Source organism: Habropoda laboriosa, unplaced genomic scaffold (genome assembly GCF_001263275.1).
Source record: "Habropoda laboriosa isolate 0110345459 unplaced genomic scaffold, ASM126327v1 scaffold124, whole genome shotgun sequence".
Classification (NCBI taxonomy): Eukaryota; Metazoa; Arthropoda; class Insecta; order Hymenoptera; family Apidae; genus Habropoda; species Habropoda laboriosa.
In genome coordinates this window covers 1,215,160-1,228,937 of record NW_017100265.1, presented here as the reverse complement: position 1 = coordinate 1,228,937, position 13,778 = coordinate 1,215,160, and the positions used below count along the sequence as shown (strand labels likewise).

At 35.2% G+C, this 13,778-nt stretch overlaps 2 protein-coding genes across 2 annotated transcripts in view; one reads left to right on the top strand and one right to left on the bottom strand.

Moving 5' to 3' along the window:
* The first annotated feature begins 1,022 nt into the window (after window positions 1-1,022).
* On the top strand, window positions 1,023-9,144 carry LOC108573188 (TATA-binding protein-associated factor 172). The gene is made up of 14 exons (XM_017935581.1): window positions 1,023-1,156; window positions 1,733-1,782; window positions 2,142-2,389; window positions 2,470-2,822; window positions 2,899-3,253; window positions 3,326-3,948; window positions 4,014-4,792; window positions 4,862-5,727; window positions 5,806-6,107; window positions 6,203-6,516; window positions 6,623-7,373; window positions 7,471-7,737; window positions 7,816-8,454; window positions 8,775-9,144. Exons 2-14 carry the CDS (start codon window positions 1,772-1,774, stop codon window positions 8,973-8,975), a joined length of 5,709 nt encoding a protein of 1,902 aa, XP_017791070.1. The 5' UTR covers window positions 1,023-1,156; window positions 1,733-1,771; the 3' UTR covers window positions 8,976-9,144.
* Window positions 9,145-9,146: 2 nt separating this feature from the next.
* Window positions 9,147-13,778, bottom strand: part of LOC108573137 (alkyldihydroxyacetonephosphate synthase) — a 10,796-nt gene continuing 6,164 nt past the window's right edge. Inside the window, exons 4-6 of the mRNA XM_017935515.1 lie at window positions 11,663-11,949; window positions 10,515-10,824; window positions 9,147-10,320 (exon numbers count right to left, since the gene is read on the bottom strand). Coding sequence (XP_017791004.1) covers window positions 9,547-10,320; window positions 10,515-10,824; window positions 11,663-11,949 — 1,371 coding nt within the window. The 3' untranslated portion in view covers window positions 9,147-9,546. The remainder of the gene's footprint in view (window positions 10,321-10,514; window positions 10,825-11,662; window positions 11,950-13,778) is intronic.

Here is a 13,778-nt window from a genome sequence, read left to right as displayed (position 1 = left end):
AGTTTTAGGTATGTTAATGTTACAAAGAAGTTTTCAACGTTTTAAGAGAGGTACATCAATAATTTAAAATATTTTAATGACTATTCTGTGTGCAATAAACATAATTCTTCTAAAAACCTAAGTATAGATCAATTTTATAAATACAATGAATCATAATGATAATAAAAAAAATAAATATTCACCTTAAATTATAATATCTTGTAGTGCACAATATAATTGAAAATATAATTCTACATAATAAAATTTCGATTTTTGTCTTATGTCGCACAATTGAAGATGATTCAAATAATGTCACGTAAATACTGTGATGGCGCAACATTGGAAATTATATTTTGCGCTTTTAATTGATACTAAAGAGTTCAGTATAATGACGGTACATTTGATTAATTTTCCATCTTATTTATGAAGAGTACTTAAAAGTGTCTTCTTTCATTATGCTACAATGTACAACAATTAAAAATTACATGCCTAAACTAAAATTGCAAACCATCTTATGATAAAAAAGGACGATGTTTGAAGATTTTCATATTGTTAGTTTTAAAGACATCGTACTAAATGAATCACACATGTTGATAAAGTATCACAGTTAAGTGAAACATAAATGTGTTCTAAATATAGAATTTTTTAAATGACGCGCAAAAAAATACAAAAGAAATCATTAGATTAAATTACACAAATCATTCAAATACGTAGTAATTTTAAAAAGTAATGTATTGAATGAATAATAATATACAGTGCGTTCATACAGAATACTCTTAAATTATAAAATGCAAATTAATTTTGAAAGGAGTAATGTATCCAGTAGGTATGTGTACGCGGCATTAATTCGTCCTATGCACGAAGCGTGTGCAACTTGATGCGATCATTGCACGAAGAAAATTTTGATTGGTCAATCGATCCATAAAATGCGTATGATCCGCCAATGAGAGTAAAATTGGGGGACAAAACTCAGGTTCCCCTGCAATATGGCTGTCAGTATAAATTTGATGCTTGTAACATGCGTTTCTCTCCGAAAAATTTGACAAATAGTCTGTCTATCTGTCGACTTTTTCGAAATACACAGCGTAATGTGATTTTCGGGGAATTAATACAGTGGGAAACGGCTATGCGGGTTAGCTGAAGTGCAGCAGTTAAATAAATTGTATTTTAAAATCAGGTATGTTTAAATGCTCCACGATCACTATTTATTTATATATCCATATTGTATTTATTTATAATATCTTGGAAAATATTATATTGCATTTAATTTCCTTAATTAAAACTTATACTGTTTTTCCCCGAAATTTGCATTATATAGACCTCCGAACATCTGTACCGATAAAAAAACGCGTCTTCACAGATGTCATCTATCATCTTCACTTCATCAATATAACTACGGCAAACTTTCGTTCTTATACTTGACAATCGACGTTTCTTATTTGAAACACTTTTTATCTTTTTACCAAATAAAAAATAAATAGTATGCAATTTGTTTTAATATTTCCTGCACTCCATTTTATTTTGCACAGCTGGAGCATTTCATGTACTTCCTATTAAATCTTTGTAATATCTGAAAATATAATAAAAGTGCATTTTACAATTATTAGTATTTCAAAAACATATACTTTCTTAAATGTTTGTGTTGATTTTTTATAAGTATTATAAATATATATTTATTTGTCAATGATTATTAATCCTTTACATTTATAAAGGAGCATATAATATAATACGTGCACTTTTATTTTGATTTTAGGTACTCACAGCTGTTCATTGATCAACATCACTTACAAACATGACATCAAGGTAAAAGCATTGATAATTGTGTATTTAAAACATAATATGTAAAATTATGTAAATGTTTATAGTAATATTTTTTCAAGTATACAAAAATATAATATCCGTTTATGATGATGATAACTATTACACCTATGTTTAAAAAGTACAATTAATAAATACTTTTAATGAGTAGTGAATTTTTATTTAATTGACATTTTCAAATTTCAGTATTTATTAAACATATTACTATGCCTTTAATATCAGTTAGTAATGAAAAGTGTTTAAATAATACATTCATGTATCAATAGATGCTTCATTAAGCTATAAAAAGTGAAATTAATTTAGTAATATGAGTACATATATAATAATGTATGGATTTCCACCAGGCTGGATAGACTATTTATATTATTGGAGACAGGAACAAATGCAGTAACTAAAAGAGCTGCAGCACAACAATTAGGCGAAGCACAGAGATTACATCCTCATGATTTACATCATTTGCTAGCAAGGGTTTCCACTCTTCTAAAATCTCCACAATGGGATACTAGAGTTTCAGCTGCACAAGCTGTGCAAGCTATACTTGCTCAAGTTCCTGCTTGGGATCCACAACCCATTAAAAAAGAAACACACACTGGTACTTGATTTGACTTATGTTATTTAATATTATAAAGTGTTGTATCCTATTTGTAATATGTAAACTTTATTAATTGATAGAAGATGGAGAAACAAAAAGACCAAATAATAGATTAAATTTAGAAGACTTTGATATGGAAAAAGTTTTAGCACGCAGTTCACATCTCACTGGATCAGAAGGCAGTGAGTATGATTTAATTGCTGCTAATGGAGAACAAATTCCACTTCCTAATCAAGAGGAAAAAATTGCTGTTAAATTGGGTCTTCATCCAAGATTAATGGGAGTTGATACATCAGAATTGTTTACTGCTGAAGATCTTACTCCAGTAGTATTACCACCTACCTCAAATACACAAGCTAAAGTATCTGTGAGTGAAACATTAAAACAACCTGGTGGACTTAGTAGACGTGAAATGAATAGAGCTAGACGTAAAGTAAGATATAACTATTTCATCAAATTACTTTGTTTGTGCTAATACACAACTTTTAACTACTTTATTTGTTTAATAGGCACGACAGTCAGTTTCAAAACAACGTTCACGAGAACCAGATGATCATCGTAACAACGAAGATTATCATAACAATTCGAATGCTCAGTCTCCCATTAATAGTACAGGAGAATCACTAAGTAAAAAAATAAAGTTAGAGGAAGTAATCTCGTCAGAGATCGGTGTTAACTACAATACGCAGACTGAACCAACTAATGGAGTACCAGATAGTACTGGTTGCTGGCCAGATTCTGTAATAGATTGGCCTCTAGAATCATTTGCAGAAAGTCTCTGCCAAGACTTGTTTAGTCAAAAATGGGAAGTAAGGCACGGAGCTGCGACGGCTTTACGAGAACTCGTTAAGCTTCATGGAAAAGGTATAGAAATATGAACAACATTAATTTACAATCAAACTAATAAAATTTAATGCGAATGAAAATTTAACATAGGTGCAGGAAAATCGAGGGATCAAACTGCAGAAGAAATGGCAGAAAGTCATTATCAATGGATTATTGATGCCGCTCTACGATTATTATGTGTCTTAGGTTTAGATAGATTTGGTGATTTTGTTTCTGATCAAGTCGTTGCGCCCGTACGAGAAACGTGTGCTCAAGCACTAGGTTCTCTTTTATTACTAGTGCCAAATCAAAAAGATGAAGAAAATAAAAATAAGGGTATTATAGGGATCCTTTCTGTTATGCTAAAGCTGTTAGAACACGATGAATGGGAAGCAAGACATGGTGCACTACTTGCACTGAAATATTTACTTGCCGTACGAGATGATCTATTGGATGATATGCTACCGAGAGTATTTCCAGCGACTATGCAAGGTCTTTCCGATCCGGTCGATGATGTAGGTGCTGCTGCGGCTAGTGCTCTTATACCAGTAGCATCTGCTCTACCACGTTTATTAGAACCATCAGAATTAGAAGCAATTGTAATTCGTCTTTGGGAACTTTTACGTGAGCAAGATGATCTAGCAGCAGCTTGCAATAGTTTTATGGGACTACTTGCTGCTATACTTTCACTACCTTCAGCACGCGCTTGTCTTACACCTCAGCCATTATCGCAGGTAATAGTCGAATTGATACAATTGCTATTATAATATGTATTGTATTGTAATATGAATCATTCTAGGTTTTACCAAGATTATGGCCATTTCTTAGTCATTCTAGTTCGAGTGTACGCAAAGCCACTTTGCAAACGTTACAAACATTAACCGGAGATGACGGTGCTCATAATGAAAATAAAAAAGAACAATGGGGCGAAGGAGGTGGACTTGTATTGCAAGAAGCTCTTCGTCATGTTTTTCAACGTGTATTAGTAGAACATGTAATTGCCATACAAGATGTAGCTGAACGTGTTTGGGAAAATCTAGTCGTACAGAGCGATCTCGAATTGTTATTGCATGCAGCGTGTCCTCTTGTCAGCACATGGCTCTGCCTTGCTATGCAACCGGAACACGTGCCATTTAATCCGATCTTATTAATGACAATAAGTTCTCTTAATAAGGGAGCTAAAAGTAATCAAGTTATTGGTACTTGCGACGGACAATCAGATACTAGTAACAATGGAGGAAACAATAACGTAGGTGGAAATGTAAAATCAATATCTGAATTGAAAGTTTATATCGGTGGAATCGAAACTGTAGCTCAAAATATAAGAAAATCAAACGTAGTACAAGCTCGTTGTAGAGCTGCACGAATGCTAGGATTGTTATCACATTACGTAGTACAACCAGCACCAGGTGTCACTTACACACCAGATATACCTAGTCCCTCACTTTGTTACGCTAAAGTATTACTGGCACATCTCAACTCGCGTTCGGCATTGCAACGCACTGTTGTTGGTTTGACGATGTCTCATTGGGCGACTGTAAACAATATGAAACCACCTACGATACCAGACATTCTCAGGTATAAAAATGAACCTTTTTATCCTACCTTTGTTTAATATAATATAATAATAATGTATTTGCTTAAAAGGAAGAGACTCTTGGAATGTTTAAATGAATGCGTATACTATGATGAGATCGCCGCATCTTTCACTCGCCTATTACACGACAGCCGTGATTACATTGCCACGCTGAAACATTATAAATTACCCGTTCCTATCGAAATAGATGCATCAGGCGTAATGACACTCGATCAAATTGCAACCCTTGCTGGAAAACCAATTTCAGAACTTTGTGCCATGGGCAATGCAACAGGCTCTGGAGGTCCGAGTGGAACAATTGGCGGCAGTCCCAGTACGATTAAATTAAAGCCAAAGTTGACCGAAAGTTTGGAAGAGAGGCGAAAAGCGTTGGAAGTAGGTGCTGCTGATACAGCAGCTCAACAACTTTCATATAATGTTATGTCAATGGCGGCACTTGCTGGTGCTGCTACGATGTTGCATTGCCTTCCTCCATCTCCTCAGCCTCTTAATCCATTAGTAAAACCATTAATGGAAGCAATTAAACGCGAAGAAAATGAAGAACTACAAAAACTGGCTGCAAAGCATTTGTCGTACCTAGTTAACCTTTGTGTAGATAGAAAACCTTCTCCTAACGCAAAGATATCAACCAATTTATGCACATTCCTATGCTCGGATACTGAATTTACACCTCATGTAAATTGCAATACGGACCCAGATCTATTCGATGGAATTCTTACTTTAAGCAATCGGCAAAAACACGCTGAAAGGGTAGCGTATAATCGGGGAGCAAATAGTGGACTTGGTGGAGGAAGAGGACCTGGTCGGCCACCAACGACTGAAATTCCTTTAGAGGAACTACTTGCTTGCGAAGAACCCGAAGCCAAAGCTGCTAGAATGCGTCGACGCGGAGCTACTTTGGCACTTACTGCTATAGGTTTGCAATAAAGACAGTTATAATAGAGTATAATTACGCAAGGCAAAATATTTATGCCATTATGCCATATTTTTATAGCTACCCTATTTGGTGCACAATTACCTACACGTTTACCACATCTTTGGGAATTAATACTACCAAATATATTACGAGAGGAGGATAAGATCATTGGCCGTGAAAATACTCAAGAAGAAGTAAATCAATTAATTTTTGGTTTACAAGTTTTAGAAGTTATGGCTGCAAGTCTTGATAAAGCTTTACTACCTCCTGCTTTAGAATGCCTATCATGTTTATGTAAATTGTTGGCTCATCCTTACAAAGCTGTTAGACACATGGCAGCACGATGTATTGCCGTATTAGCTACATTAGACACAGAAAAAGTTAGTATAATAATATTTATACGTGACATTTATTATGCATTTCATGATTAACCCATAATTTTCATTATTATGTCATTTAAAAATTTTTATTGCAGATAATAGTACATGTTACACGCAGTGTAATACCACTTTTGGAAGCAACCGGTGGAGAAAAAGTATATTCAACGACTGTAACAGCACCGAGTGAAGTAGATTCAATTAAACAAGGTGCAGCAGAGGCGTTAGCGTGTCTTGTTGAAAGTTTAGGTGTTAATATTGTTCCATATGCTGTACTTTTTATGGTTCCTTTGCTCGGACGTATGAGTGATCAAAATCAGGCTGTACGATTAGTCTGCAGCGCGACATTTGCAACGCTTGTGCAACTTTTACCCCTTGACCCTGGTGCAATTACAGATCCACCAGATTTAGTGTAAGTTTAACGAATTTAATAACCACAAGTGAATTGAACACGTATATTATAAATCTTAACGCAAGTAAATTGGATATGTATATTGTAAATCTTTAAAATGATTTAGAGAGAAGAAAGCTCAAGAGCGACGATTTTTAGAACAACTTCTGAATCCACGCAGTATTCCAGATACCGAATTGCCAATTCCAGTAGCTGCAGAATTACGTTCTTACCAACGGCAAGGCTTAAATTGGTTAAACTTCTTGAATCGTTATCGGCTTCATGGAGTTCTATGCGACGACATGGGTCTGGGAAAAACTTTACAAACTTTGTGTATACTAGCGGTAGATCATCATCGTAATCCTCATGCTCCACCAAGCCTGGTAGTGTGTCCTCCAACACTAACTGGTCATTGGGTCTATGAAGCAGAAAAGTTTTTTGAAGCCAAAGATCTCTCTGTGTTACAATATGCCGGCACACCACCGGAACGTGAAAAATTACGTCCAAGAGTTACTTTTCACAGACTTGTCGTGGCAAGCTATGACATAGTGCGTAAGGATATCGATTACTTCGAGAAACGTCAGTGGAATTATTGTGTGCTCGACGAAGGTCACGTTATAAAAAATGGAAAGACAAAAAGTGCAAAAGCAACAAAACGGTTGCACGCCAATCACAGACTGATACTCTCGGGAACACCGGTGCAGAATGACGTACTTGAACTGTGGTCCTTGTTTGACTTTTTAATGCCAGGTTTTTTGGGCACTGAAAGACAATTTGCGGCAAAGTACTCACGTCCTATTCTAGCCTGCAGAGAACCAAAAGCTGGCCCAAAAGAACAGGAAGCAGGGGCTCTAGCTATGGAAGCACTTCATAGACAGGTAACCTCTTCATACACTTTTTTCTCCTTTCCTTTTCTTTATTTCATTTATATTTCAATATATTTATCATTTAAATTGTCCATAAATTGTTGAACAGGTTTTGCCATTTTTACTTAGACGAAATAAAGAAGACGTCCTGCAAGATTTACCACCCAAAATTACACAAGATTATTATTGTGATCTATCGTCGTTACAACGTATGCTATACGAAGATTTTCGTACTCGACATTCTGCCAGTCTGTTATCTACTTCATCTGCAAATGATCCCCACGGTGGTCATGTGTTCGAAGCGTTGCGATATCTACGTAACGTTTGCAATCATCCGAAATTAGTGCTAAATGCACGACATCCATTATATCAGTCCGTTAGTATCAACTTGATATTTCAACTAAATTGTTTGTTTGTTTGTAATATCAAGTAAATATTTTTTTTTCGTTTCCAGGTATGCAATACATTGAAACAACAAAAGAGTACTTTGGCCGAGATAGAACACGGAGCTAAGTTACCTGCGTTGAAACAGTTACTGTTGGATTGTGGTATAGGACAGCCACAACAGCAACAAAGCCGAAATTCGGTGACCACTGGTGGTACGCCAGATAACCAACCGCCGCAGCAGCAACAATTAGTGAGTCAACATCGAGCTTTGATTTTTTGTCAGTTAAAAGCGATGCTGGATATCGTAGAAAAAGATCTTCTTCGTACACATCTACCAACGGTTACGTATCTTCGTCTCGATGGAAGTATACCAGCAACGCAAAGGCATTCCGTAGTGGCACGTTTCAATGCTGACCCATCGATAGACGTGCTTCTGTTAACGACACAAGTTGGTGGTCTTGGATTAAATCTGACTGGTGCAGACACCGTTATATTCGTGGAGCATGACTGGAATCCAATGAAGGATCTTCAAGCGATGGACCGAGCACATCGTATTGGGCAAAAGAAAGTGGTTAACGTGTACAGGTTAATTACAAGATCGACTGTAGAGGAGAAGATTATGGGACTTCAGAAGTTTAAGCTTCTCACTGCGAATACTGTGATTTCAACAGAAAATGCGTCTTTGGAAACAATGGCAACCGACCAGGTAAAACACATGAATCCTTATATTTTTTTGATAAAAGACATTGTGTACAATTTTACGGTATTATTTTTATTCCTTTTTCTTTGTAAAAAATACTTTGTATTAAAGGTACTGTGTTTGTGCATTCTAACAACAATGAAACTTTAAATAATTGTAATTGTATAAATATTGAAAATAGTTCATTTTTGTATAACATTGTTTCTGTATGAAATAACTTTTTAAGCGATCTATTGCCTTCTACACTTGTCTTGAAACATTCCGTTTTCAAATTGTTATAGAAATATCTATTTATAACAAATGTATATTTGTAACAACTATTGCAGTTACTGGATCTGTTTTCGTTGGACAATAGCAAAGGGAAGAAACCAGAAACACACGAAGATGCTATGTCGAAAATTACTGGTGTCCCAGGCGTCAGTCGTTCTGTCCTAGACATACTACCTGAATTATGGGAACAACAACAATACGACGACGAATACGATTTCGACTCTTTTCTATCCACATTAAAGGCTGATAACCAGTGAGCTTATTGTTTTATGCATCAGTATCATCAAGTACATAATACTGCAACAAAGTTGAAGCGTATTTAAAAATTAATCACATTGTTAAATGAACGTACGTGGATCGGACCTGATAACGAGCAAATGATTCTCTTAATTTCATGGACTGAAAATAACAAATATTCTTTTATTAGCGAAGAAAAGAAAAGATATACGAATTACTTATAAAAAAAAAGAAAAAGAAAGAAAGAAAGAAACTCAGATAAATAACTTGCGGATAATATCGATTAAGTACTATAAGTAAGCGAGTCTTGTTTATTTATAATAACTTATAAAAATGTCGATACAATTACAATTCCGTATTTGTACCAAACGACACCATGGTTCATATTTATTTATATTTATACTAGTCTTTTCCTTTACCACCATTTATTTATACCACCACAACGTACCAATGGTAAAAGTAGCAATGCCGGTTGTCTTTTTGTATTTTCATTCACTACCGAATATTTCTCGATAAGAGCCACTTTCTCGAATGAAAGAACTTCTCGTGCAACAAGTCCCGAACTATCACAGTGCTTCGTTCCCGTTTAGTTCATAGTTTAGACACACATTGCGGATCCAAATTTCCGGCCGCGAATATGTTATGGGGATCCAAGTGTGCTTTAGCTGCTCGATAAAGGTTCACTCCCGCTTCTCCTACTGCATCCGCATAAAAACAGGAACGTAATTTTCCTACACCATGATGATGAGACAAAGAGCCGCCGTTAGCCAAAATCTCTTCTCGTGCAATGTGCTCGATGGTTTCATATGTGTCTATAGGATTCTCAAGATTCTTATAATTGAACGCCATGTAGAAATACACACAACAACCGGCATCGTATGTCTGCGTGATACGACAAGAGACATAATACTGTTCAATGCCACGTGAGTAACACTCCCTGGCCACACGAGATTTCACATTTCTGCACAACGACAACGCACGATTCCAAGAGACAGATGTTTCGAACGACTCAGACAAAATATAATAATCCAGACCAAGATCTCGAATATAGGCTATAACGAACGTCAGAACGTAACCTCGTTCACCGTTTGTTTCTCCAGCCGGGACACCGTTGTGTTGCTTCGCTATATCGTAAATTTTTCGTTCTTGCGCCGCCACTTCTGCAGCCGTGCTACCCTCGAACAAAAGTGTAGCGACACATATTTGGTCCCATTTGAAACGTTTTATCCTTGTAATATAAGCTTGTTTCAATCCTTGTAGAATGAAACCACCCCAGCCGGGTTCTGGCCGCAACACTTGACCGAACTGGAACTGTTCATTGTCCATCAAACGTATGCTAGCTGGTTGACATCGTTCCTTAGCCACCTGTTCACAGAAGCGTAAAATGTTTCTAACTAAAGGAACGTTCGTAAAATACAAGGATACGGATAGTACATATTCTTATTTTTAGCAATTTTACAAAATCTAGAAAATATCACGAAGAAGAAGAGTAGCCTATTGGCAAAGCTCCAAAGGAATGGATAGGATCTAAAATTGAGAAATTCGAATTGAACTATTACCTGACGTAACGCCGACACACCGGTTTGAAAATTTGGGAAAACTACGCTACCGTATTTCACTACTTTTGGTAACGGCCTGATCTTCAACACCACTTCCGTGACTACACCCAAGGTTCCTTCACTGCCGAGGATCATATGATCAAAGTCAGGACCACAAGAAGCTCGCGGTACCAGTATACCCCTTTCCAGCGTTATTTCCGGATCGTCCGTTCTACCAGTGACCATTCTCACTCGTACAACTAGGTCTTCAATGTTCCCATATCGATTCTTCTTCATGCCACTCGCCCTCGTTGCGACCCATCCACCTAAACTGCTCTTTCAACAAATACAAACGATTATGCCGCTGGTAGTTGCCTAACTCTTAGCCACTTAATATAAATAAAACTATTTAATATATCTTTTATCATATACTGAGAAAGTACATGATTTTAATGAAACGACTGACACAACTACTTTCAAAGTTTGATAAACAATTATCGATAAAGAAATTAATTGATATAATATTCTGTTTTTTTTTTTTTTTTCAGCTTTTTAGGTGAATATACAACTTCGTGGTTTTATCCTCCTTTTTCTGACGAGGATAAAGTGCATTTCTAGATGCAATTACATTAAAACGCAAACGGACGTTAATTTTACGACGTTTTATTATATCATTCTGACCTTCGGCTACTCGACGCCTTTCTACCTTTCGCAATTAAATACAGTGAGATTAGCTTACAATAGTAACCTTCCCTGTAATAGTTGGCTCCTATCTAAAGCTGTTATCTTTACCCACCGACTTTATTCTAGCTTATCTGGAGACGCAGTTGTTATAATTCACAAGAATTTTTGGTAGATAAAAGGCTCGTTAAGATGAAACTAATAAGAACTATTCCACCGGGAAGATAGTAGTTATAAAATCTTATTCAAGGAAGAAAAAAAAGAATGACAATACTTTGTAACCAAAAATTCTATCGAAAATACTACAATTCCTGTGTTTCGAAATAATTCTCTTTTTTTAGAGACTACATTGTCTCTGTATAGAGACGAACAATAATCAAACGTAGTACTTGTATGAAAAACGTCGGAAAATTACGAGAGTTTTCAGTAGAAATGAATGCACCGTGACAAAGCAAACTTTCTTTTCCTCTTAATACAATATCGTGTACCTAGAAAATTCGTAAGAATCAGGTTCGTGACCAGAAGTCAGACCTTGCAGTCGGAGTTGTTTTTCAAGATCCTGACCGATAATACCAGACTCGCAGCAGGCAATTAAATTTTCCCTGTCTATCCAAAGTATTCTGTTCATCTGCGACGTGTCCAGCAATATTATCGTCCGTCGCTCGTTCGTTGGGCAAGCTGCAGCTCCGCTCACGCTCGTTCCTCCACCGAATGGAATACAGACTGATCCGTATCGAGCACACAGTTTAATTATTTTCACAACGTCCTCGTGGCACTCTAGAAACGCATCGATACAGACTTCGTTAATTAACAGAGAACGATTTCGCACCCTGCTACGGGCCCCCCAGGACTTTTTTCAATCAATCGTGTTCCCGTTTCCTTTAAACATTTCCCATTTTGCAAAGAAACTTGGGGGAGAGAGAAATCTCGCCTAGTTTGAAAATACGAAAAAAAAAAAAACTTTATTCGAAATTTAATAATTCAAAAAATCCAGAAGCAAGAGATTTTATTTATTTGGAATAGCCTGAGAAATGTGAAATTTTAACTGATTTGAAAGATTTAAGAGATAATGAAATTTTCGCCAATTTGAAAAATTTAAGAGAAATTAAATTTTTCGCTAATGTGAAAAATCAAGAATGAAATGTTTAACGCAACGATAAGGAATAAGGAACACACGTATTACGCAATAATAATTATCATTGTGTTTCTTATAAGAGAAAAAGAAAACTCAAGGCAATTGTAGCAGGGTTAAAAAATGATCTGAATTGTTGTTTTACAGCTTTGAACATTTTAATTTTAGATACTATTCCTAATTTCACATCGGCTGAACGCATACTTATGATAATGAAGATTTCGCCCGGAAAAGAGATTTCTTACTACAAGAAAAAAACTGAAAGTCTGAGATGTTATCTATATAGTACCCATGAAACGTACATAGGTATGTTGATTTTTAAATAAAACTAAAAAAATTCTTAATTTATTCAATATCATACAATGAGTCAAGATAACGCATTTCCATAGATTTATGCACCGGCGTAGTAGAGTTAAATTAGTCACACTCTGCGAATATATTCAGTTGCAGACAAGGATACTTGGTCTCAAGCAGCCAGGAGGTTAAATACCGACCCACTTTGAGCTTCAACATGAATATTGAGATATAATATTCGAAATATATATGTAAAACGTTAAGAAGACGTTGAAAATGATCGGTAGTAACAAAGAGAAGAGAAGAAAAATGATATTCAAATGAGAAGAAAACACCACGGTAAAAATAATTCTCACTGGACAATTTCACATTCGTTTAAGATCATAAAAAGAACGCTAAATCGAAGAAAGTTCAATAGTTCTAACATTTAATAAAAAATAATAAATATATTTATTTCGTCTGATTTTTACAACGATACAAAAAGTTATAAAAATTTGTATATAAAAAAGAAATATAAATATCCTCTTATCTGATATAAAGAAGGAGATGTAAATATTCACTTATCTTAAATACACCCTCTGTGTGTAAATTTTATCTTACAAAAATAGCTTCAGATCAAAGTAATTACACTTGCAATAATAAAACTAATAATTTACTACGTAAGAACGGTAAAAGAAAAATTGAAAGTGATATTCAAGTGAGAAGAGAATATACCACGGTGAAAATAATTCTCATTGTACAATCTCACGTTCAGTTAATTCAACTTCTTTACACTTCATTCGTGATTCACGTTGTAATGGAGAAGCACCTTCTGAAAATTATAGAGTCTAAAGTAAGCCAAGGTTTTGGAATTTTATCGTTCACCTCAAAGCTATCCTAGTCAATATCGCTGTGTATAGCTATAGCAAGTTTAAGTGCAAGAGTATAAAAATACAAGGTATCCTATAGACATCCACTATTGTGAATTATCAGATTTACCAATAGAAAGAAACGAAATGTTACAAAAAGTAAAGTCCGTGCATAAATCTGGAAACTGAATATTAATTAAGAAACTTTTTATCAACTGTCAATAACGTAGGAAATTATTGATATTTATATCTAATATAAACACAAATACGAATAATTTAATTAATTTAATTCAATAAATTTATTATTAATAATAATATGATAAAATAATT